The sequence below is a fragment of the Zonotrichia leucophrys genome, chromosome 8 (assembly GCF_028769735.1).
Source record: "Zonotrichia leucophrys gambelii isolate GWCS_2022_RI chromosome 8, RI_Zleu_2.0, whole genome shotgun sequence".
NCBI classification, from domain to species: domain Eukaryota; kingdom Metazoa; phylum Chordata; class Aves; order Passeriformes; family Passerellidae; genus Zonotrichia; species Zonotrichia leucophrys.
In genome coordinates, this window is record NC_088178.1 from 3,159,303 (window position 1) to 3,183,556 (window position 24,254).

General features: G+C 41.9%; 1 protein-coding gene across 2 annotated transcripts in view; it reads right to left on the bottom strand.

The window, feature by feature from the left end:
- XPR1 (xenotropic and polytropic retrovirus receptor 1) overlaps positions 1 to 24,254 on the bottom strand; it is a 107,496-nt gene that overhangs the window by 26,633 nt on the left and 56,609 nt on the right. For both annotated transcript variants that reach the window (XM_064720481.1, XM_064720480.1), the window contains exons 3-7: positions 12,835 to 12,936; positions 5,890 to 6,113; positions 1,628 to 1,777; positions 722 to 805; positions 161 to 242 (exon numbers count right to left, since the gene is read on the bottom strand). In XM_064720481.1, coding sequence (XP_064576551.1) covers positions 161 to 242; positions 722 to 805; positions 1,628 to 1,777; positions 5,890 to 6,113; positions 12,835 to 12,936 — 642 coding nt within the window. The remainder of the gene's footprint in view (positions 1 to 160; positions 243 to 721; positions 806 to 1,627; positions 1,778 to 5,889; positions 6,114 to 12,834; positions 12,937 to 24,254) is intronic.

Sequence of the window (24,254 nt, forward strand, 5' to 3'; positions counted from 1 at the left end):
TTTTGTGCTCAACATAGACATATACAACATGAGAAAAACCACAACCTACTGCTGAGCAGTTCACACCAATGTGATATGGATCTGATTTAACCCAGCACATCCAGGTCCAGGTGCTAAGTGAGGAGAATCCACCCAAACCCAGGCATGGCAGGACACCTACCTGAAAGTATGACAGTGACGTTCAGTGCAATGAACAACCCACAGAACAATCCAACCCTGAATGTAGTCCAGGCTGGTACAGGCTGTGAACAAAGCCACAGCAGAATTAAGGTGAGGTAAACAGGTTATCAGCACAGTCAGATTAGTTTGCAGAGCCAACTTAAAATCACAAACACAAGCTCCTGACCCCTGATTGCACTCTTGCTTTTGAAGTGAGGTTTTTTTAAACTGTAAATGCTGTGTAATATTCTTGCCATGTTGAAACAGAGCTTGGGAGTCTTAGTGGCCCTTGAAAAATATTCCAGACCACACAAGCACTAAGCATATGCTTTTATTAGTACAAATTTCCTTTTAGCATTTATCTCCTCCCGTCATTACCTTGTCTGCATGCATCAGGAGCAGTAACCTATTTCCAAACCTTCCGGAACTAAAGCAGATTATCTGGCCCTGCCCCATGCACGCTCACATCAATTATTTCCACAGTTTCCTTCAGATGTTGAATCTGATTTGGCACCTTGACAAGTTGGAGGAGCAGCTTTGCTCCACAACCCCCATGTCTCACCTGAGCTGCTCCTAAGGGTGGAACACGCAGACGTTTCATTGCCTTCTGTCTGTCTCCATCTTCCAACTCGTTGGTCACCAGTTCCTGAGGAGACAAAGACACACACCACTGAAGGTCACCTGGATGATGAGCATGTGGTCAAACCAAACCTAAAGGTTGCTTTCCATGTTAGAGGTGAGCCCTGGCCAGTATTCTTTTAATACAAAGATGTGAAAAGCTCAGCATGGTGAACCAAGTTCCTCCATGGCAGAAATTAAAGCTGCACTAGGCTTTGCCAAGGGAGAAGTTCTCAGCTGAAGAGAACATACCCATACTGATGTAAGCAGTGCCAGAAGTCAGTGGTGTCACCCTGATTTTTTGAGATTTTCTAAGCCTTCTGATATTTACATTCTTCTAACGAACTTTCTCACACACTTTATGTAAATAACTTTTTGTTTTGCAGTCTTTTATGGAGGAGGAGAAATTTGATGCACTGGTGGTTTGTCCAGTGTCATTGGAGTGGTGGCACTTTCACCCACCAATCCACTGTCACTTTTGGAAATCTATAAATGTTGGAGTCAGAAATTAAAAAGTCTCTTTTACCCTGAAAGGTTAGCATGTCCGTGTTGTGTTATTTTGTGTCCTATAGAGACACAATGGCATTTCAAAATCAATTATTACCCATCTTGGTGGTAAATGCAAGTTACAGAGAGGGCAAAACACTATGGGAATTACAGTGTCATAGAACAGTTTGGGTTGGAAGGGACCTAAAGATCTTGTTCCAACCCTGTGCCATGCGTGCTTTCCACTAGAACAGGTTTGCTCAGAGCTCCATCTTGAACATGCTTGAACACTTCCAGAAACCAGCAGTGCCCAAACCCCCATTTTTGAGGGGATTTTTGGCAGTTCCCAGGCCAGCCTCTTCACCTCTGTTTCGGAGATAAGCTGGTTGATCTTCTTGCAGATGTAGAAGGGAGCCACCTCCACCTCGGCCACCCTCCACTCCGCGCCCCGCGTCGTCTCCAGGTTCTTGTCATGCTTCTTCAGGATCTTGCGGAAGCCGGTGAAGTTCAGGTTCTGCAGGCAAGGGAAAGAACATGCTGGCTCTTAAACCCCTGCCATCTCTTAAACCCCAGCCATCTCTAACACCCCAGCCATCTTTTAAACCCCAGCCATCTCTTAAACCCCTGCCATCTCCCAAGAAAGAGAAATGGTTCTCTCCCCAGTGCTAGCGACAAAGGAATTGTTAATAAGAATCAAAATGAGAATCAATCGTTAACAGGAATCAAAATTATTGCATTCCTTGTCAGGAAGTTTCTGAGTTCTTACTTGATTATAAGGAATATATAATCCTAACAAATAAAATAAAAAAAATGTGGCATAAAAAGGGAGCTACCTAAAGCTTTTTATTTCCTGAAAAGCCAGATCACTTCCACCTTCCTCCTTTATGCAAGAAGTGACCTGATGCTACCTTGAAGACAAATAACCCTTAAGGGGTTTTCTCTCCTGAAAAAAACTGAGCTACTGATTTCTTTAAACTTGACACTGGTTTCAAATCAAGTCCTTCAAGGTAAATTCATTATAGAAGGGAAATCTTCGTATGAAAGTTGTCAGTGCTGCAGATTAAATCCAGACAAGTGCATCCCCCCAGCAGCACGTTTTTTCACAGAGTACGTTGCACAATGACTGCAAAACCAGCTTAGGCTTGCAGATGTGGGAGATGTAATTCTCCAGTCTGTAGAGACAAGCACTCAAGGCTTAAAACAAGAAGCAACTGTTGATTTCCAAGTTATAGATGATCCCTGATTCAACACCCATGCACAGTACCCAGGACAGGCAGAGCTCATCACACAGCAGCAATTGCTGTGGCACGATGTGTTTGCAATCCTGCATTTCATTGTGCAGGAAGTGCTGCCTAAAAAATTCAATATTTCATTCAAACAACAGCAGAAGCACAGAGAGACTGTGGCAAGACTCACTTCTGAAAAAAGCTTAGAGAGCAGCTTGGAAAGAAAACCAGAGAAAACAGCAAAATCGAATGCCCTGGGGAGAGACACCAACTACTCAGTGAAATTATTTCCAATGTAATTATGCTTAGAGTGATTTAATGCCAGACCCTCCCATCTAGGTGGGAAATGAGGCTGTGGAGACAGGAGCAGGAAGCCAAAGCAATTATGACCTGCCTCATTGCAGACAAGAGACTTTAATTACTTTCTATTGGAAAAGCCAGCATTCCACCCCAAGGAGAGCAGAAATTTCACATGAAAAAATGCCACAAAAGGATGATTTTGGTCAGGGACCTTTCTGTGGCCTGAAATAACATCCCTTCATCTGCCATGGGTACAATCCCAGCCTAAATCTGGTTGGAATAGGTTTATACCAGACACCCTAAAACCTCTCCAGGGGCATTTCATCCTCTGGCTGCAAAATTTCTGCAACCTCAAAGTGCATGATAAAAGCATTGCTGGTCACAGTGATGCTTCTGACAAGGAACACACAGTGATGGGACTGTGGAACAGAACAAACATCATTTCTGCAGCCTGATATTTTGCTATTCCTGCTGCTTTTATTTGGCAAGGGGCCTTCTCCAAGCCTGACCTCCATTTCTGCTGCATTTTGTGGAGAAAAAAGCCAAAAAACAACCCCAAACAAACAAACAAAAAATAAAACCAACCAAAAACTCTCCACAAATAACGAACAGTGCAACTTAAGCACTAATATAATGCAACATCAAGTAGAATCAAGCAGGAGACTCAAATATCTTTGCTCATATATATTAGGAAATGCACCAGCAAGGTAATTTAATAAAACTGGTTCAGCCCCTATTATTCACTCAACAAATGCACTATATTATATATAGAATAAGTAACTAAATCTTATATGCTTAATTTGTCAGCATTTGTTTGTCCTAAAACACAGCATTTCAAAGATAGATTTTTTTATGTACATACACACTCTAGAATAATACATTGTTGGTAAGTATAAATTAATTTTATCAGAAGTTTAATCATTTAAACATGCAAGAGCTGCCCTGGAGACTGCTCATAGCTGCATTTGACAGTTGGTTTGTGCACCTCAGGAATGAATGCATTTGTTCACCCCTAAGAGACTGAGGAATTTGCTTCAGGTGGATTTTCCTTCCTCTGTAACCCAAATCAAGGCATCAGCATTTCATCAAAGCCAGTTTGATCTTTATAATGCTGCTATTGATTTCATTTTTTATCTCCTACATGAAGGGCTCAGGTACATTATCCTCCCACCAGGTTATTGTTTTTTCTTCTCTCCAAAACTGCAAGAGCTTGAATATTCCTCATTGTTATACTCTAAGCTCAAGAGTGATTAACAACAGTAGTACTCTGGGATTTAGTTTTGTGTCTGGTTTTGTGTTTGTATTCCTTGTCCTCAACTTCAATACCAATTTGAGGGAATTTTTCTTATTCTCTCTCTGGAGTTATGTTGTAGAAAGCAGCTCTGCTGCCTCTGCAAAGTGTGAAAAACCAGATGGGGTTTAGATCAATATTTAGTAGACTTACAGTGGGTCTGGACTCATGGTACCAAAAAGCAAAATTATCAGTGTGCAACCTGCCTTTCTACACTGAGGAATAGTAGGAAAAGATTTCCCAAGGGAATGATCAATGTTAGCCCCTATTTAAATTCTTCATCAAGCCTCAGAATTGATTTTTTGTAATTAAAAGTATAACTGTCTTCTGTTAAAAGAGAAAATAAATGTAAGGGAAGAAATCACAGCAGGTGATGCTGCTTCACTCCATTCCTAAGAAGATACAGATACTCCACCTTTCCCAGGAATTTGAACTAGGAACTACCACCAATAGTTACAACACTTTATTAAGAAACTCAGAGTTTCCAGACACATGCTCAAAGATAACATCACTGTAGGAGAGGTACAAATACTAAAAATCTTGGAAGAATAAGTTCTGTCCATACAGCAGAGTGGTATTCAATTTATTCTGTGAACTTTGTTTAGTAAAATTCTGCAGTAAAGATCTGTCAAAGATCTAAATACAGATGCAGTCATTTTAAGCTCCAACACTCTTATTTAACAAGCTAGAGCCCCTCACAGTAAAACATTTAAAAGCATTTCAGAGCATTTAACTCTAGAAGAAGTAGCCCAGCCAAAAAAATATTAACAGTTTCAGATTTTTATTTCAAGATTTTTGGAACAAGATCAGCATCTGTAACCAAGCCAAAAATCCAAGTACAACTAAAGATTGGTTTGTTTTCATACCTCAAGGCAAATGAGCCTGTATCTTGCAGAAATCAAAATATATATCTTTTTAAATTGATGTTTTAGCAAGAAATTCTGATACAGCAAGGTCACAGCCACTACCATGGTAACGCCAAGAGAAAACAGAACATTGGGATTTCAAGTTTCAGGACAAATATAAGATAAAAGAGCTTCTTCCCCAACCTGCCCTGCCTAGAACAACACACTACAGAAGGAAGAGGTCCTGCCTGGACAAAGGTGCTGGGGTCAGCCAGCCCAGAAAAGGAAGAAGGAAAAGTCCTTCAGCAGGTCAGCTTAGCACTTCTAGCTCAGTTAAAAGCAACCAGGTGTGCACTGCTACCTGCCTTTTCTTTAGAAGTGTTCAGGGGCCCCCCAAAAAGGAAGAAATAAATGAAAAATGGAGTGGGGCAAGTCAAGGTGATGCCTTGTGCAGGCTGAGCTGGAACAGAGGCTGGACAGAGCTAAAGAATAAAGCAGGGATTTATTAAAAGGCCTCAATGGATCCACCTTGGGCAGCACAAGAGCCCAGCAAGAGCTACAACCAAGATGAACCAAAATGGTCACAAAATGGACAAGTGGTCATGGGGTCTCTCACTTTTATAAGTTCTGGTCCAATTAACTGCATTGGAGTTAATTGTCCAATTAAAGCTTTAGCCCATGCAGTCCCACCCTGCTTGTTTTTCTCTCTCCAGCCCACGGTGTTTGTGCTCTTGGGCTGAGATTTGGATCATCTGTCCCTGGTCCCCAGCTAGAGCAGGAATTGTTTTGTCTCCCTGCTCTGTGCACAGAGCTCACCATCCCCTGCTACGAAGCTCAGACCCACACACAAAGCAGCACAGAATGTGAAAACCACAAAAGCTCAAACCTGAGGCACCAAATCACACACAAAGCACGGAGCCATTTACACACAGGGCCCTGCGGACGCGCCGCCCTGGGCGGGTACCTGATAGTTCTGCAGCAGGATGAGGCTGAGGTAGAGCTCGCTGAAGGCCAATTTCAGGTCTCGGATGTTCCTGTGCTGGACCCGCTCCTCGTGGGACAGGTGGAAGACGGGTTTGCGGCGCCGCGGCAGCGTGGAGGCCCCGCTGGCCTCCTTCTGTGCCTCCAAGGTGGATTGCAGCTCGGTGCGGAGCGTGGTGAACCTGCGCTGCGCTTCCGCAAGCTTCTCTGTGGGCAGCCAGAGGGAAACGTCACCTGGGATGGCCCAGCCAGCCCCAAAAACACCCCAAAAATCAAAAACATCCCAAAAACCCAGTGATGTGCCTGTGGGTGAAACGCGCCGTGCTGCGCGGCCTTCCCCCATCGCGCGGTATCTCAAGCACTCCGTGTATTTCTCTTTTCATAGGATGGAATCACAGACTGGTTGGGTAAAGATCATCCATCTCATTCCAAAGCCCTGCCATTGGCAGGGACACCTCCTACACGTTCCTTGTCCAACCTGGCCTTGAACACCTCCAGGGATTGGGCAGCCATGGCTTCACTGGGCAGGGTCTCAGCACCCTCAGAGGGAAGAATTTCTTCTTAATATCTAATTCAAACCTGCCCTCTGTCCCTGCTCTGCGTATTTCTCTTGTCACAGGATGGAATCACAGACTGGTTGGGTTAAAGATCATCTCATTTCAAGCCCCTGCCATTGGCAGGGACACCTCCCATGTGTTCCTTGTCTAAACTGGCCTTGAACACCTCCAGGGATTGGGCAGCCACAGCTTCTCTGGGCAAACCTGTGCCAGGGTCTCACCACCTTCACAGGGAAGAATTTCTTCTTAATGTCTAATTCAAACCTGCCCTCTGTCCCTGCTCTGCGTATTTCTCTTGTCACAGGATGGAATCACAGACTGCCTGTGTTAAAGAACACCTCATTTTAACCTCCTGCCTTCAGCAGGGACACCTCCCATGTGTTCCTTGTCCAACCTCCAGGGATTGGGCAGCCACAGCTTCTCTGGGCAAACCTGTGCCAGGGTCTCAGCACCCTCACGGGGAACAATTTCTTCTTAATGTCTAATTCAAACTTGCCCTCTGTCAGTGTGAAGCCATTCCCCCCTGTCCTGGCACTCCAAGCCCTTGTCACAAGTCCCTCTCCAGCTCTCTTGGACCCTTTAGCCACAGGAAGGGGCTGTAAGGGATCTCTGGAACCTTCTCTTCTTCAGCTGAGCACCCCCAGCTCTCCCAGCCTGTCTGAGCAGAGGAGCTCCAGTCCTCTGGACCCACTCTAATGGGTCTTTGTCCTTCTTGGGTCCATGTCCTTCCTGTGCTGTGAACCCCAGACCTGGATGCAGAACTCCAGATGTGGTCTCACAGGGGTAGAGAAAAAGAGGAAGCTTTCCTCATTAAACCTATGTAAAACACACAACTTCTCCAGAAAAAAAAAACAATTAATAGGGTCAAAATCAAGAGGCTGTCCCTTCAGCACAGACTAAAGCAGCATTAGCCAGGAACTGAGACCTCTCAGCTTCCATCCCAGCTTTGATTTCTACAGGATCTCAGTCCAGCACCACACAAATACCTGTTAGGGATGGAAGAGGTACCTGGGGACCAGCACAAGGACAGTGGGGCAAGCTTCCCCACACTGCCTGGACCCTAAATAAATTCTGCTTCATTTAGGGTCTCATCCAAATACCAAAGCACTGACCACACATCTACTCTGAGCACAACAGAAAAGCTGCTCCTCTTTCCCACATAAATCAAGTGAACCAGGAGCATTAGAGAAAAATCCTGTTAGACAATATTATGAAACATGACAGTGAGTAAGCAAAGCGTTTTTCAGATCTGTGCACCCACTACTGACTTGGTGTTTACTATCTTTTCATGTGACAGTAGGGAAATCAAAGAAGACAAACCCCACACTTCAAATGTGACACTGAATTTTGTTGCTCAGAGAGCAGCACGGCCCCTGTGCCAAGCTCCCAGTGACAGACAAACACAGCTCTGCTTTGATCAGGAGTTACAACACTGCTGGCTGCTCTACATGATCCACTGCAATAATTTATCCCTCTTTTCCTCACTTTAGAAGCATTGCCTTGTTATTTACTGATTAAAGAGGCCATCAGCCTGCACTGAAATGTCATTTTTATGTGTTTTCAGAACGAGTCTCTCTCTCTCTTCCTCACACCTCAAGTATGAAGAAGGTGTTCCTTTCAACATGCTGCTTTATGTACTCTCAGAAAACAATATTTTTGGCTAAATAACAACCTTTTAAAGGTAAAACTAGCACAGTTAGGACCATTGTCATTCTCTTTGTTCTGTACAACTGGTTCCTTCCAGGCTTTTTCCCCCTGCTGAGCTTCAGTCACAGCTTTGGCATCTCTGTAGATAAGCAGGGTCACAGAGCATGGGGTGCTGGTGTTGGCCAGGAGGATGCTGACCAGGTTCACAGTGTTGGAGCCACCTCCACCCAGCACTGCACCACAAACCACAGAGCCACAAGGTCCCTCTACCACACAGAGCTCTGCCCCAACAGCCTCCTGGATGTCAGCATAATTCTCTTCATTATTATCTTACATAACTCAATGACAATTCTCAATTGCTCCCCACTCAGATTTACTCTGATTTACTCTTCCTTTGTCTAACTCAATTCTGCTTAATTTTAAGAGCAAAACTACTCTGTAAATAATTTTACATTTGTGCATAAGGTATTTGCCAGAAGGAGAATGCCTTTCCTAACAGAAAATGGGGATCAATATGGAAAATCAAGTACAGAGGAGCCTGAAACTCTAAACTTCTTGCTTATGAACTTTATTAAAGGAAGAAGATTTAAAAAGCAGGAAAGGGCAACTCCTCTCTGTCAACTTCCACAGAAACAGAGGCAATGAGAATTGCCACAGTGAGGATTGTCTGCCCACAGCCTACAACCACATAATATTTACCACAACAAGATCAGACTGCCAAAACAATAATCCCTCCCCACTTTGGGAACTCCCTGGGGAAGAAGGAACAGATATCTGTTCAAATGAAAAGCCTTCATATCAATAAAGCTCAGAAGTTCACTCTCTATATTGAAAACATTTATTAAACCATCTGTGATACACTGAAATTTCCTTTAAATCAAATCAGTAGATATGGAAGAGTTTAAATTAATATTTTCAATTGAAAGCACTGTTCCATTGTCCCTATGTCCAGAAAAATCCCAACATCCGTCAGCCTAATAACACAATGCTTAAAGAAAATATGATGCCTTGAAATATTTATGTTTCATATTTATGACTGCAGCTATCCATAAAAAATGCCCCTCTCCTGAGAAGCAGCCATCCTGTCACCACCTTCTCTCTCCTGCACTGACTCTAGTTATCCCATCCACAAATCATTTCTTCTTATTAAAGTATGATTTTTTTACCATTGAGACTCAATGCAGAAGCAAAACAAAACAAAACAAAACAAAGTGTGCTGCTGTTCTGAAAAGCTCCTAGGGAATTGCCCAGGGAAAGAGCAAAGCAGAATAGAAATAATTTCTCAGTTTGCAGTGTACTCCAAAATCATTGAAGTGTCATATACCCCTGCTACTAATTTAGCACTGTCTATCACTAATTTAACATTCTGAAAAGTGACTTTAAAAAAAGCCACACAAGAGAGCTAAAAAAAAAGCTTAGAAACTGGAACCACTCTTGTGTTGCAGCATTTTGCATGACCTGATGCCCACAGAGCCCTCAGCTCAAGTGTAATTTCATGGCCAAGACTAACAAGAAATCCAAACCCAATAGTGGCAGACTTCAACAAAAGTGCTTGCCATAAATCAGCAGCTTGGCCCAAAAAATGCTGCTAAAATCCTGACTGAAAGAGCCTAAAGTGTTATCACCTCCACTACGCAGCTCCAAGCTGGTTTTTGACTTCATTTTCCAAGTTTAAATCAAAGTTCATACATGAGGATGATGGAAAAAAGACTGTAGCACCAAGGAACCAGGAAAATTTCCCCCCAGATCCCAATTTACATGGGCATGGGTGTGATCAAAGGCTGTTCCACCAGACAGGAGGGGATCAACAGCCTGAACCTCCTGCCAGCTACACATTTTAGTTTCAGCATTCCTCCCCTTCCCTACTTGTACATTTTATGTTCAATATTTTGCTTCTCAATTTAAAGCCAGGGTTTCCTACAAATAACAATTCCTGAATTAACCACAGAAATGTTGCTGGCTACTGTTTAGCCAAGTCTTGATGATGGAGATTTAAAATATAACAAACCTGTCATCTAGAAAATCCCAAACACAAACCAAAACTTTAGCACTTGAATAGTGTTTTGGTTTAGGGTAAATGTGGGAGAGAACCACTGAAGGGGTTTATCAAAAGTAGATTTAATCAGGTTTTTTCTTAAGTGGTTCAGGAAAAATACTTCTTTGGAGAAAAGTGGGGAAAATTGTTTATTTTATAGGTAAAGTATTTACTAGTCTAAAAAAAAAAAAGAATAATATTAAACAATAAAATCTCTTGTTCTAAAAGAGATTACAAACTTAAAAGTCTTTGTTTCTGGGTTGTAGTTTGGCTTATTTAGTCTCTTATCAGTTTCTTCACTGATGTAAATGTGGCTCAGGCCAGCTTTGTAACTTTTGTAACCTGTTGTGTAGGGTTTTATATGGTTGTTTTCTACTTCTGTTTTATTTCTATTAGTAAAATAATTCCAATATATTAGAACTATTCGTAAAAAGAGTGTAGGCAGCATTTACTAGGCATTCCTCTGCTGGAACCATCTGAAAATTTTACTGCAATTCTTCTGTCTTTCAGTTGGGGATGGATCTTCTTGAGCACAGTCAAAAAAAATGCAAATTTTTTATCAAATCTGATTTAGTTAATGGCAGTTTTCCTTTTCACTGAGCTGGGATGATGGGCTGGGGAATTAAGGGAATATTTGAGGGGAGCACACAGGGAAGGGCAAGGAAAGGCTTTTGCAGCAGTGTTCCATGGAGGAAGTGGGGTTCAGGAGCAGGCCACCCCAAGAGGATGAGGTTGTTTGTGCTGTGGGTGATGCCCACTGAGGAGCCTTCAGCCTAGGGAAAGATGATGAGGAAATGAAGCAGTGATCAACAGAAAATTTGATTTTCTTGAAAAATGAACAATATTTACTGTAGTAAAGACAGGGGTGTAATAAGCTGTGTAACAAACCTATAATAAATAGGATGTGCCGGGTCATAATCCAAGCCAACACATGCCTGGAGTTACAATAGGGTCCAACATGACAAATTTCTGACAGGATCAAGGGTAGGGAGCACTGATGGAACATTTCTTGCTGCAGCTCAATGCTAATAACCCTAATAACAGGGTTTCCATTCTATGAAAGTCACGTCGCTCTTCTGCAAATAAAAGCCTTATTTTAATCTTATCACAGGAGATTGTCAAATTACATGTATTCTCTCCTGGAACTTTTTGAAATGACAGCTAGCTGGGAAAAAAAACCAAAAAACCAACCCTAGCCTATGTTATTAATGCCATTTTAAACAATGCTGGAATGGGTGTGTGCATGTGGGTGCACGTGTGGCAGCAGGTCCTCATTAGGGGAAATTATAATCTGTATTGTGCATCTAAATTGACAGAACTTCCTGCACAGAGTCTAGCTCCCAGTGCACAGCATCTGATATGGCTCAGAAAGGAAATTTCTGAGCATAAAACCTTCAGGTCTGGGACAGAAGCACAAGATCTCCCAGGGAAACAACACAGAGCAGTGCTCTGAGGTAGCTACGTATGAACTGCAGGCAGAAAAATGTCTATAAAGTGTAAAACCCAGCTGACCTAATAAAAAATATCAATTTTACCTAAAAAGCTGCCTCTTGTCCTGACACCCACTGTGCTGCAGGGAGCTGGGAGAGCAGGAACAGGCAGCCCCAAGGAGATTTACTTCCCTAGATGGAAGCTGCAGTGCTCAGCCACTGCATCCATCATGCTTTCAGCTCTCCTCAAGTTCACAACCCAGATCCTGGCTGGCAGTGAAACAGCCAGCAATAAAGTCAGCACCCAATGGTTATGAAAATATTTTTGCACAATTCAGCTGTGCCTTTGTTATCAGATTCAAATCAGAACTAAAAAAGGCTACCATATTGTGGTGCAAATCCTGTTTATAGCACCAAGTTAATAAATCAACACATTAAGAGGAAGCCAATGCACGGCTGTATCTACATTTAAATGCTTTTTTAGCTGAAACCCCATTTTAAACCTCACCAAAAGAGGCTGAAAATCATCTGAAGTGTAATGGCAGGAGGAGCCAGAGCACACCAAGCCTTTTGTAGCAACTTTACAGGGTGAATTTCCAATTAACCCGCTCTAAAGTGGTTTTCAAAACATAGGATGGGAAGGCAACTTTTGCAGAGGAAACAACAAAAACCAGCACTTGGTATAAGACACCTAGAAATGTCCACTCTTATCATCACAACATTTTTACTCAAAATACATAGCCCAATTGGCACAACCCAATTGCTGCTGGATTTTGTACTCCAGAAAGCTGCAGGGGTTGCAGTGAGAGTTCAGTGTTAAAAAACTTGTTGGACCCATCAAGATGATCATACACAGGCAAGCCCATGAGAGCTGTTCCTGCAGAAGCTCAGGAAACACCAGCTAGGAGGCTCAGCACACCTCAAATGTCACCAGGAGATTGTTAAGAAAATAAAAATTGAAAGACTGTGCCCTTTAGTTTGAAGAGCATCTCCATAAAGTTCAGCAGGATACCTTGAAAGTTCAAAGAAATGAAATCACCTGCCATTCACTCTCCCTCCAGGCAGGGTTAGCCAGGTTAATACCAGGGTTGAGCTCCAGATCTGTGATTAAACCAGAGCAGTTTTCCACACAAACTCACCCTCTAATTACCTGATGGCAGACCTGCCTCACCACTGTGGTTATCCTGAAAGTTTGGGACCTTCAGGCCCTTTTTCTGTTGTTGAATTTTCCACAAATACACACAAAATAAGCACTTTACCTGAATAGAAAATGTTGATTTTGGCAAGTTCTTTCTCACAGGTTTGGAAGAATTTCTCTTCAAACGTGGCAAAACATCTTTTCACCGTGTCCTCATCTGTGTCTACAAAACAAAATAGAAAAACAAAGAAGTTGGAACAGAAGGACATAGGGACAATTTTACAAGTGGAAATAGTTCTTCAGAGCAAATCCACCACCTTTGCCATGCAGAGGAAGAAGAACAACCAAGTCCAAAGGGCTGGAGGGAACACATATTGGCTTATCAAAGGAATTGCACCAAGACAGAGAAGGACACGCTCATAACAGCACCCTGGCCAAAGTTCCCATCATCTTTTTGATCCTCCAAGTGCTATTTCAGACCTCACAACTCCATTTTTGCCTCAAAGACCGAAGCTGACCCTAAGTGTTCACTCTAACTTGGCAAACATTTGTGTTCAGAAGGAAAAAAACAAGGTTTTAACTGAAGCCTTCACCTGATCTTCCAGGAGGACTCACTGCCTTCAGCCACCATTCCCACCTTGTCATCAGGCTAATCCTTCAAATACAAACAATACAAACTAAAATCCATACAGAAATCCACACAGAAAACTGTGTGGAAGCTTCCCTCCTGGAAAATAATAGCTTTTCTCATCAGCAAAGTTGAAAGGAAAAGGCCTAAATGATAATGATTGTCATCAGATCCACAACTCTTTTTCACCCCATTGCTCTGGAACAGCTTTAGTTCTTCTGCAAGAACTACATACAATTCCATAATTAAAGTCAAAACTTGAAATTAAAGCAGCTATTCAGTCACCTTGTTGTAATAAAGAATATAGTGCAGAATCTCAAAGACAGAATGCATTTTCTAGTAATTAAGAAATTAGTTTAATGAGTAAAAAAAAAAATCAAGACAGGCTATAATTACCAATTTCAGTACTGTCAAAAACCAAATGTTCCTAATGCTGAAGCAGAGCAGACTCTTCATACTCTCCCATAGTTGCAGCCCCTGAATCTTTATACACTCTCACAGATTGCAAGGGTTAGTGTTAACACAAACAGGAAAATTAAGATTTTATTATGGTCTCAACAACGTTGAGAAGCAGACCACAGAACCACAGAATTGCTTCAGGTTGGATTAAGATGAGTGAATCCAATCACTGCCAAGCCCACCACTAAACCATGTCTCCAGGTGACACATCCATGTTTTTGGAACACTTCCAGGGATGCTGATTCTACCAGATTCAAACAGATGTTGAAATAAATGTTATTAAATTGAGAAGACAAATGACTACAGTGAAGTTTTATTCACTCTCACATACACATATTGGACTGTCATAACTAAGAAATCTTTTTCTTTTAGCATCAATTTCTAGGTAAAACCAACCTCAAGAGAATATTTAAATACAAAATTTCAACATTTAGATTCTTCTGGTTTGGCTCTGATATTAAGCACACAAATGCAAGTAATAATAATCAGGAGGTACCAAAGCAGAGCTGACTCTTTAAGATGGACCTGAAAGGCAGATTCTCCAGCACAAAGAGTTTACCCAGGTCTAGCAGAAAAGTTTATCTAGAGGTGCTTTCTGACATGGGGGAGCCATCATTTCCTGCACTTAAAAAATAAACCATAAAGAAATAAAAGCACACAGGTTCACTGCTTTCCTCTTCCAAACCTCTTCCACCACAGCTTGCTTTTATGTTTCAGTACATTCATAAAATAATAGTAACACCAAGCAAGTTTTTAAACTTCTGTCACTACCAAAGGATTAAAAAAAACCAACCAAACAAAAAACCCCAAAAAACAAAAGCAAAATCTCTTTAAGCATGTAATATACTTTTTGTCCGTAAAGTCAAGCATGAATATTTCTGTGCAAACAAAACAGCACCTTCTAAAAGTTCAGTAAAGCAACATAGAGGTAAACTAACATAATCAATGCCAAATAACACTACTAGTATCTTGTTTTGTAAACTATTGACCAGTTCAAGGAATTATAAATAAGTGTGTTGAACAGTTTGACCATAATCTGAAGTTTAGAACAGGAAAATGGGCTTTGAACACAAACCAGCTCCTACTGGAAGCCCTTCCAAAACCCTTGAGATTAGGAATTCAGGTCTCTATCTCAACCTCAAAACACTGCTGACTCAGAGGAGAGCAAGTCCTACATAAACTATTCAAAATCCCTCTCCAAATGCCAAATGCTGCCTTGTAAAAGATATTTTGCAGGCCAGGGTAGATGCCAGGCTTTAAAATAAATAAATAAATTTTAAAAATCAGGAATCTCTGTGAAGAAAAGGCTGGTGCTGGTCCCCCTGCAGTTCAGCCATTGAGCTGCAATAATAGACAAGTGCTGTCAAGGCTACTGCCTTTATTTATTTATTTATTCCTTTATTTATTCCCCCCCAAGGCTAGGACAGGACAAGGCTGTTTTGCCATGAGAAAATCGCAGTGCCAGAGCCCTGGCCTTGGCTTCAGGAGCTCCATGACAACAGGGGCTGTTTCTAAAAGGCATCCAGCTCCAGCTGCCAGGGAGGGCTGGCCTAACCTTCCTTTTGTTCCTTTTCTATAGCATTCCTACTCCATTCACCCTCAGCTCCAGGCAGGCTGTCTGATCAATACTGCACCCTCCAGACCTCAGCCTCCCATGGATTCCCCGGCCTGAATTAAATAAAAACCCACAGGAAGCCTGCAAATCTCTTGCTTTTACTTGCAAAGCCCAAAGCAGCAGCAATCTAGATCTGCTCCCCCTAATTTTTAGATTTGCAGACAGCTCAGATGTTGGCACACCTAAAACAGAACTTGAAGCTGAAAAAATAACATCCAAATTACATCCCTAAGTTGTCCCAAGCACTCAATTCTCAGTGCTCCTCTCAACTTTTCATTTAATCTCATTTTCTGCAGCTGTAGTCTATAAACAAATGATCAGCATCACTCACTCCCTTGCAAGAACACACCAGGAAAAGTATTTTTTTAGAGCAGTGCCCTTTAAAATAATCATTTTTAATAAGTCCTCTACTCTTTATCATGCTGAATTTTAAAGAGCATTTAATTAAAAAAGATTAATTAGCTTTGTTGTGAGATCAGCACAGGTGTAGTTCTCTGAATCACCTTCTGTTTGCCACAAAACAGCTCTATCTGAGTAATATTATTTCAACACTTTAGCTACCGAGGAGGCAATTTGATTTATGAGGAGGCATCTGAAATCTAGTCAGTGAAATAAAAATAAAAATCAAGCTCAACATTGGCATTAAACACATCAAATAATACTGAACACGTGATCACAAGTTTAACATCAGCGCCACTTTGAATACACTAATTTTTTTTAATTTTTCCACATGCTGTACCCAGCACTCAACTAGGACTACAGCAACAGATCTGTTATGAAAAATTAACAATTTTTTGTTAATTACAATTAGTAAACAATTAGTAAAAAATTAGAAAACAATTAATTTTCTTGATTCTATAAAGACAGTAACTGCTTAGACTTCTAGGCCCAGTGGCACACTAGGGAAAAAAGAAGAAAAAGCCACTTTTATTGCTACTCAAGACACTAAAAAGTGGGTCACTATAATGAAAACATAGATCTGTCTCCAAAATCCCATCAGCTTTGTCTGTCTATTCAACCATCACAATTCTCTCATACCCTTGACAGATCTGCAGCACCAAAATTCTCATTTCCCCAACCTTTTTACACAGCACAGCGAAATTCTGCAGGTAAAAATAATCAGACTGTAAAGTCCCTTAATGCAAGGACAAAGATGATTATCTTCACACTCCTGGTGTTTATTGGGGTGTTTTTCCAAAGGAAAAGTTTTTCCACAAGGCAAATCCCTTTCTCACTTGGGTCAGCTGCAAATTGGATTATTTACTGAAACTTTTATGTCCTATCTTGGGACAAATAAAAGTTTGCTTGTACAGACTTTCACATGCTATAAAAATTTCTTCCTAGGACTTATTCTTGCTGTAGGAAGAAGAAGGAAGCCAAATAAATAAAGGAACAACAAAAAAAAATAATCTGCTTGCAAATAAAGGAATATCTGTGTTCAGGTTATTCCACCCTACACATGTAATGGTGTGCATCTCTTCTGGAATTTATTCCATCCACCAAAAGTGGACCTCAAATTAATGTCAAATCATCAGGGAAGAAGCTTCTTGAGCTAGCTGATATGAAAAATAATGTCAAGAAAATTCAAAGCAGGCTATACCTGCTTTGGTGAGCCAGCACAGCTCTCCACTGAACAAATCCTTTAGCCCAAATTAGATCTGGTTATTAAATTATTGCCTTAACTGCTGCCAGTTACCAACACAAGTTCTCTCAGGTTTTGCTTCACCATTTTGTTGTTCTTTACCAATTAACCCCGACTGAACAAAACCTATTCCAAAATACCTTTAGAAATTACAATTTTCAGATTGATAGAAGTCCTGCTGCCTTAGTTTTTAGACTCTATCACTGAAATCTTACAAGGAAAACCAGCCAGATTCTTACAGCTGGTTTGTTTGGCTGGAAAGAAAAAGCAACCTCCACAACATGCCTACAAGCTAGACACCCAACCAAGTGTCTACTATAAATTATTTATAGGAGTGACTCTGTAAACACAGATTCCAAAGCAATGACAGAGTCCTGCTATGAACTTCAGGTGCAGAAAAACCAGGCCACAAAGCAGCCACGTGTGAGGAGACAATTCCAAGGTTTTGCAGTTTCCAGGTGCTCTTCTTTAAACAAGAATCCACCTCTCATAACTCCTGGAAGCAAGGAAGGCAGTGCCAGTCTGTGTCAGCTATTCCAGGAGAGTCACTAATGCTTCACTTCTGCACCATTCAGAGAGAGAATTATAAAACTGAGCCTATGTGGTAGAGCTCAGATTCGAAGGGCAGCTAGGCAGAAACTTTAAAAAAAAAAAATTAAAGAAAATTAATTTAAAAATTATTAAAAGTGAAAGTAAAATTAAAGTGAAAATGAAAAAGTTATTAAAAAATTTAAAAGTGATTAAAAAATTAAAGAAAAGTAGCACAAATGCCCAGCAGTATTTCAAAAGCTACCATAAAAATCCTGATAATAAAGGATGACAGACCTGCCAGGTGACACCATACAGGGACATCAACACCCACTTTCCCCACCCTGAAATTTCTCTCTTTTCAAGGAAAGAAGTGAAGATTCACATGTGTTTTTGCAGCAGGCTCCCAATAAAGTAGCCCAGAAACACTGCCACACAGCCCAGGGTGAAGGAAAGCCAGTCAACAGGAACTCAGAGTCACATTTCACCCTGACCTTTCCCCCAGGACAAAGAATGGAGAGCAGCAGGCTTGAGTTACTCAGCTGGAACACACGGGAACCTGCCCAGGCCACGTCTGCTGGCGGTGCCAAGCGGGCAGAGATGCAAACAGAGATCCCAGAGCTCTGTGGGATAACCAGGATCACACCAGGACATTCCCCCAGCTGCTCACCTGCTGCCTCCAGCTCTGCTTTTCGTTACAGCAAGGCAGGAGAGCTGTGGGATCTCAGCACCTCAGGACTGAGGTGTCACCGAGACCACCCTTGGGGGGCTCGGGAGTCCTGGAATGTTGCCAGAAGTGTCTGGTGGCTGGACTTTGATCCTACACGGGAGACGACACCTGTATGAGGATAGGAGGGTTTCACCGGGGTGAATGGTGAAGGGATCAGTTAGTTAGAGAGTGAGACACAGGGTTTAGGATTTCTGTACAGGGGGGTTTAGAGAAGTAAGATGGAGGAATTGGGGCGTGTCCTGTCCTTCTTCTTCTTCTTCTTCTCCTCCATCTTCTGTGGTGATGGTGGCACTTTGGGATTGGTCATTACTAAAAGTGCACTGGGCAATAAGGGTGAAAGGTATTGGGGAAAAATGATAAATATTGTATACGTAACTTTGGGTATAAAGATAGGTGACCGCCCGGAGGGAGGGGAGTGTGCTCATGGCTGGCTGCTGAGCAGAGCTCTGTCGGGCCGAGAGAAAATCTTTTAGATAAACAATTAATAAACACAGAGACTGAGAAAAGAACTGAAGCCTCTTCTCATCCTTTGGAACGCGGGCTGCCCCAAGGCCACTCCGGGCCTTTCCAGGCCCTCCAAACAGCCGAAAACCGGACAGAGAGCAGCAATGTGGTTGCACAAAAACACACGGCACAGCTTGCACACCAGAGGTGCAGGAAAGCAGAGATGTTCCAGCCTCTTATGGGTGAGATTTGAACTGTCCTCTGCATCTCTAGTTGGTGCTAAATGAGACAACAGCTCACTCCTGCTGGAACCCTGGATGCTGAGAATTTCAGATTTTCTGTGCTGCCAGGCTCTGATCCTCAAGAGAACACTGCATTGACCTGAGGCCGTGGAGAAGGCTTCCAAAATTGAGTGGTAAAACTGAGATTATGGATACAACACAAGTGTGCAATATCATATGGTGGAAAACTTAGTTTAAGGTTTTAGAATATGCAGCAAGATAGAAGTTTTAGAGCAGAAACTCGTCCTTCTTCTTTACCTTCCTCTTCACCTTCTTCTTCATGAGTTCAAGTAGCATTGTATAATTAAATAAAAAAGTCCACATTACAAGCCACGAGTAGTTAGTTATTAAGTTAAAAACAATTTAAGTATCATTTCTCAATTAGACAGTTTATCCATAAACCCTTGTAGAAAGAGAAATACATCTCCATTTTTAGCTAATTAGAATGAAATACTATCAAACCCACGACTTGTGAGACTGTAATATAGGTAAGAATTAATAAACATCTAAGTCCAAACAAAAAATACCATCTCACACATTTAATCTCAACCTTAACAGCAACAACAAAAAGATAAAACTCAACATTTAGTGGTGCCCTGTGTGAGGAGGGCACCTATGAGAGTTGGAACCTTCCTGAAGAAATAGAGTTACAGAAGCAACTAGAAGCTAGAAAAATCCCCAGAGAAGAAAGAAAACAAGAAAAAAAGGGAAAAATCCATTACATTCCCTCTTAATCAGCCTTTAATCTGAGCAATGTTGTATTCAAGGTGATATTTTTTCCCTTTTCATGAGTGACAGGGCCACCAACAGCTGTGTTTTATGAAGCTACAAACCTGTCTGGAAAACACATGGATGGAAGGACACTTCCCTAAATTGCTCAGTTTGTTCCTTAAACCAAGAAGATAAATATAAAAGAAAACCACACAAGCAGCATGGAAAACCAAGACCAGAATTGCTGATATCAAATCAGGTGCTCAGAGATCAAACTTAAATTTTTCTATACAGTCACCTTCTCCACCTCTCCCTCCAGCCTGGAAAAACTCAGTGCATTCAGCAAACCCTCTGCTGATTATCAGGACAAATCTCCCAACCTTTCAGCCAAGCAACAATTAAATTTTACATTTATTAAATATAAATGTAGGCTCCGGGAAAGGCAAGGCAAAATCACCCTAAATTGTGGAATTCTGGAGCAGCCCCCAAAGCAGTGATGGGAGAAGACCTTGGGGACTGGAAATGCAGCACAGCAAGAGGAAATCAAAGTAAAATTAAAAAAATTCATCACTCTAAAATCCACAAATATTCTTTCTCTCCCCCATCTCCTGAATGAAGGTAGAAGATTGTATGGAAAGTGATATTAAAGGAAACTTTCTAATCTTTAATGTGTGTTCTTATTTACCAAGAAAGATTAGTTTGATATTGTATTTTAATCAAGCCAAAAATGTTTCTGTCAGGAAATAAAGCTTCATAATAAAATTACTGTTTATGCTCCTTTTATTGAGCCTCCAGCTTTCATAGTTTTACTTCCAGAATTTTACTGAGCAGCAACAATTTCCTTCTCATTAAAACTGCACAAAAAACTGTCAGAGCATCTGACATAACCACAAGACGAAAATAATTGAAACAAAACTGAGATTACAGTCAGTTCAAGGAACATTGATACAGTGCATTTTTTATGGATATATGTATTGAATTTTTCCTAGGAAAATTACATGGAGAAGGAGTTATGGGGAATTTTAGCAGCAGTTATGGGTGTCCCTTGTGCCCTCTCTTGCCCACACACATATGATGCCCTTTTCCTTGCTCTGGTGCTGCTGCTTATCCACAGTGAACCAGCTCAGGAAGTTAATCTGGTATTTAAAGAACAAGCCAGCATTAAAACTGAGAGGCATTAAAAACCAAACTGATCAATAAAGTCCTTTGCTGTGGTTTAGCCCTCTGACAGAACTGCTTGCATGCAGGGAGGAGGTGCTGAGAGTGAGATTCCTGCTCTGGCAGCAGAGCAGGACTGACTGAAATGGAACATCACATCACCTGCCTGGACTCCTGAGAGGGGAGATGGCTCAAGGCACCGCCCCACACACAGCTCAGCTGACAAGGAGATGTTGGAGAAGCCAACAAAACTCACTGGAGCTGGACTCACATGCCCATACCCTTGATACAAGCACGGGAAATGTCTGGATTATTGAATTAAAACAGATTGAACTTGGGTTTGGGCTGGAAAGGACCTTAAAGGCCATCTCATTCCAGCCCTTTTGCCATGGGCAGGGACACCTTCCACCAGACACAGAGGCTTACAGGAACATTTTGGTCAGTGCTCAGCAACTGATCTGTGCAAAGACACCACAGAAATTGCCCTTCCACATTTGGCCATCAGTCCATCTACCAAAGCATCCCTCTTTGGTGGCTACCAGAACTGTAAAAAGCACTTTACCACCTTCCCTGGCTCTGCACAGCTCAAGGAAAAGCTTCACAGTTGAGGGTGTTCCCACTGCTGATGGCTAAACTGTGGGATTATAGAGATGGAGTGAATATTTCCTCCTTTAAAACACTGGAAACTTTCAGGGAAATGGTGTGGTTGGGAGTATTTTAACTTTAGTAAAACATAAGGAGTAGCAGGGTGTGTTCCCTGACCCTCAGGCTGCCGGGGCAGGATGGGATGTGCAAGGGGAAAGGCAGCTCCAGAAAAGCACACCGGTGTCCCTGGAGAGACCCTGCTCAGCTCCCTGTGTCTGAGGGGAGCCAGGGAAGGGAATTACAGCTAATTGAAAACATTTTGCATAATTGGAGCTGATAAGAGATATACCCATCACTGCAGGAAACTGTTTGCATCCTTATAACAATTACAGCACATATAAAATTCAGATGCTAAGCAAACAATTAGAAACATTAGCATTGCTGAGAAAAAAAAACCTAACAGGTGAATAAATGGACCATCACCATTAAAAAAGCAACAATAATGCTACTTTTAGAGCTCTTTTCAGACACAGGAGAACGTGTTCATTGGAGATATTGAGGGCAGGAGTAGGAGGGAAATGACAAAAGGAAGATTAACAGAACTGTCTTGGGAAAGACTTCAATTAATATTAAGAACAAGCAGAAAGACAAAACAAATGATGCAGAAACAACAACAGGCTCTCTGTATGGAGTACAGTGAGCACATGGCACAAAGACAAACCTACTTCAAACGTGCTCTCAATGGTTTCATTTCCCCCCAGGGAGCCAACACTACTCAAATTCATTCCTCCTTTTTTATTTTACTAGCTAGTAAAGGCAAACAGTTGGCAAGAAGATAATAAGCAAGCAATTATCAGATGAAGAAACATGTATTTTTGAGGTATCTCAGAGCAATGACACAGGGCTTGAGAGGGGCTCTGTGCAAGATTTTACCAGAGGGCCTTACAGTCAGATGATGTTCAGGAACAGAACAGATTGTTAGTTCTCATAAATGTTTACAACAGCATCCTCCTAAACATTTTGCACAATTTAAACCAATATTTGTCTTTTTAAATTATATAATTCTAGCTAAAACACCAGCAAATTAACATTAAGGTAGCTGCTTCTCCACTCAAGGCAGCAATTCTTCTGCTTTAATTCTTACATTATTACAGCAACAGATGTTGGAGGAGCCTCTCCACAACACTACAAAGCCTACCCAAGGTTATATTCCCCCTTGCTCATGCAGTGCACAGCCACCCAGCTGAGCCCTACCCTGCTGTATTAATTAAACCACATGGGCTGAAGCCTGCCTGGAGACACTGTGGTAAATTCAAGATAAGCAGAAGCTCTCCACAAGTGCAGGTCCCCACAAGTTTGGAGTTGTTTTCTCCCTATGCTCAGGTAGCATCCCTTGCCTTCCCTTCTGCTCAACCCTGCACTTAAAGGGTTTGTTTAAATCCAATTCAAGCAAAAGCAGCATTCCTCAGATGCCACTTTGCTATGATTTAAGTACATGGAAGGAATAAGCTCCAGTTAAATGTCCTTCCTTCAAGGGGAGAAGAAATAGTCTTTCCAAGGGATTGATTTGAAATGCCCACTTCAACTCCTCAACAGAGCTACTGTGTTCCAGGGGTAATTTTAGTTTAAGATTAAAATGCAGCAGAGATCAGGACTGCACTTGTTTGTTTGTCTGTTTTCCAAGTTAATCTCTTTCATTTTGCACAGCACAAGTCCCTAGCCAGAAACCACACGGGCTGGGTATCTCCTCTTGGAGCATCCCTGCCAGACTGGAACTGGAATGAATCCTTCTGAAAAGGATTTTTATACCCCAAATGAGAAGAAAGATTGAGAGGCATGTGATTTTTCTCCCGCCAGGCTCAATGCACAGCACTGCTGGCACTTGCTAAATAAAAAGGCAAAAGGAACCATTCAGTAATTTCTATTACTTCCCAAACAAAACCTGGTGGGAAGGGAATACACAAACTGCAGAAGTAACTGCCAACAGAAAGGTCTTGCATCCAAACACAAACTCGAGGTATGCTGAGGGTAAAAACCTCAATGGCCCAACTTCCTAAGTCACTTCTTATTTACATTTCAAAGGACGTGTTACAGAGCCACCACATTTAATTCTATTTTACTCCTATTCCTGACAGTGGCAAAAAGCCTAAATTTAAGTCCCAATTGCAGCACCAGCTGTGCAAAAGGACAGAACAACAGGACTTCCAATAAACTTGAACAAAAAAACATCTGTAAAAACATGGGATATCTTTCCAAAGAAACCTGTGTGCTGTACACAGCAACTCTGCCAGGCAGCACTTAATGAGACTCTGCCACTTTGAAGCTCTGGTTGACTTTAAATCTTCTTTGTAAAAACTGTAAAATTAAAGATTGATCCTTATTTGAAGTATGGGTGATACAACTATTATGGGAGGGACAAACACCCCAAAGTGCAGCTGCAGGAAGCAGGAGGAGCTCAGAGTGTTGTCCACCAAAGCTTGGAGAAGTTCTGTCCACCAAAGCCTTGGTCGTGCTCTGGGAAACCTGGAACCAGCCATGCACGTTCCAGCCAAGCTCCCCAGAGCAGCAAGCCCCAAAATGGATATCCTCAGTGCCCACAGCATGCTTTGAGCTCTGTGGCTGTGTCCTCACAGAAGAATTTTATCACAACAGATGACCGCAGCATCCAGAAGCACTGCTCATGTAGCCGGCATGCTGCTAATCAACAGCCAGAGCAGATGGAATGCAAATCTCCCAGGGAGGGGGCACCAGGAGGCTGTC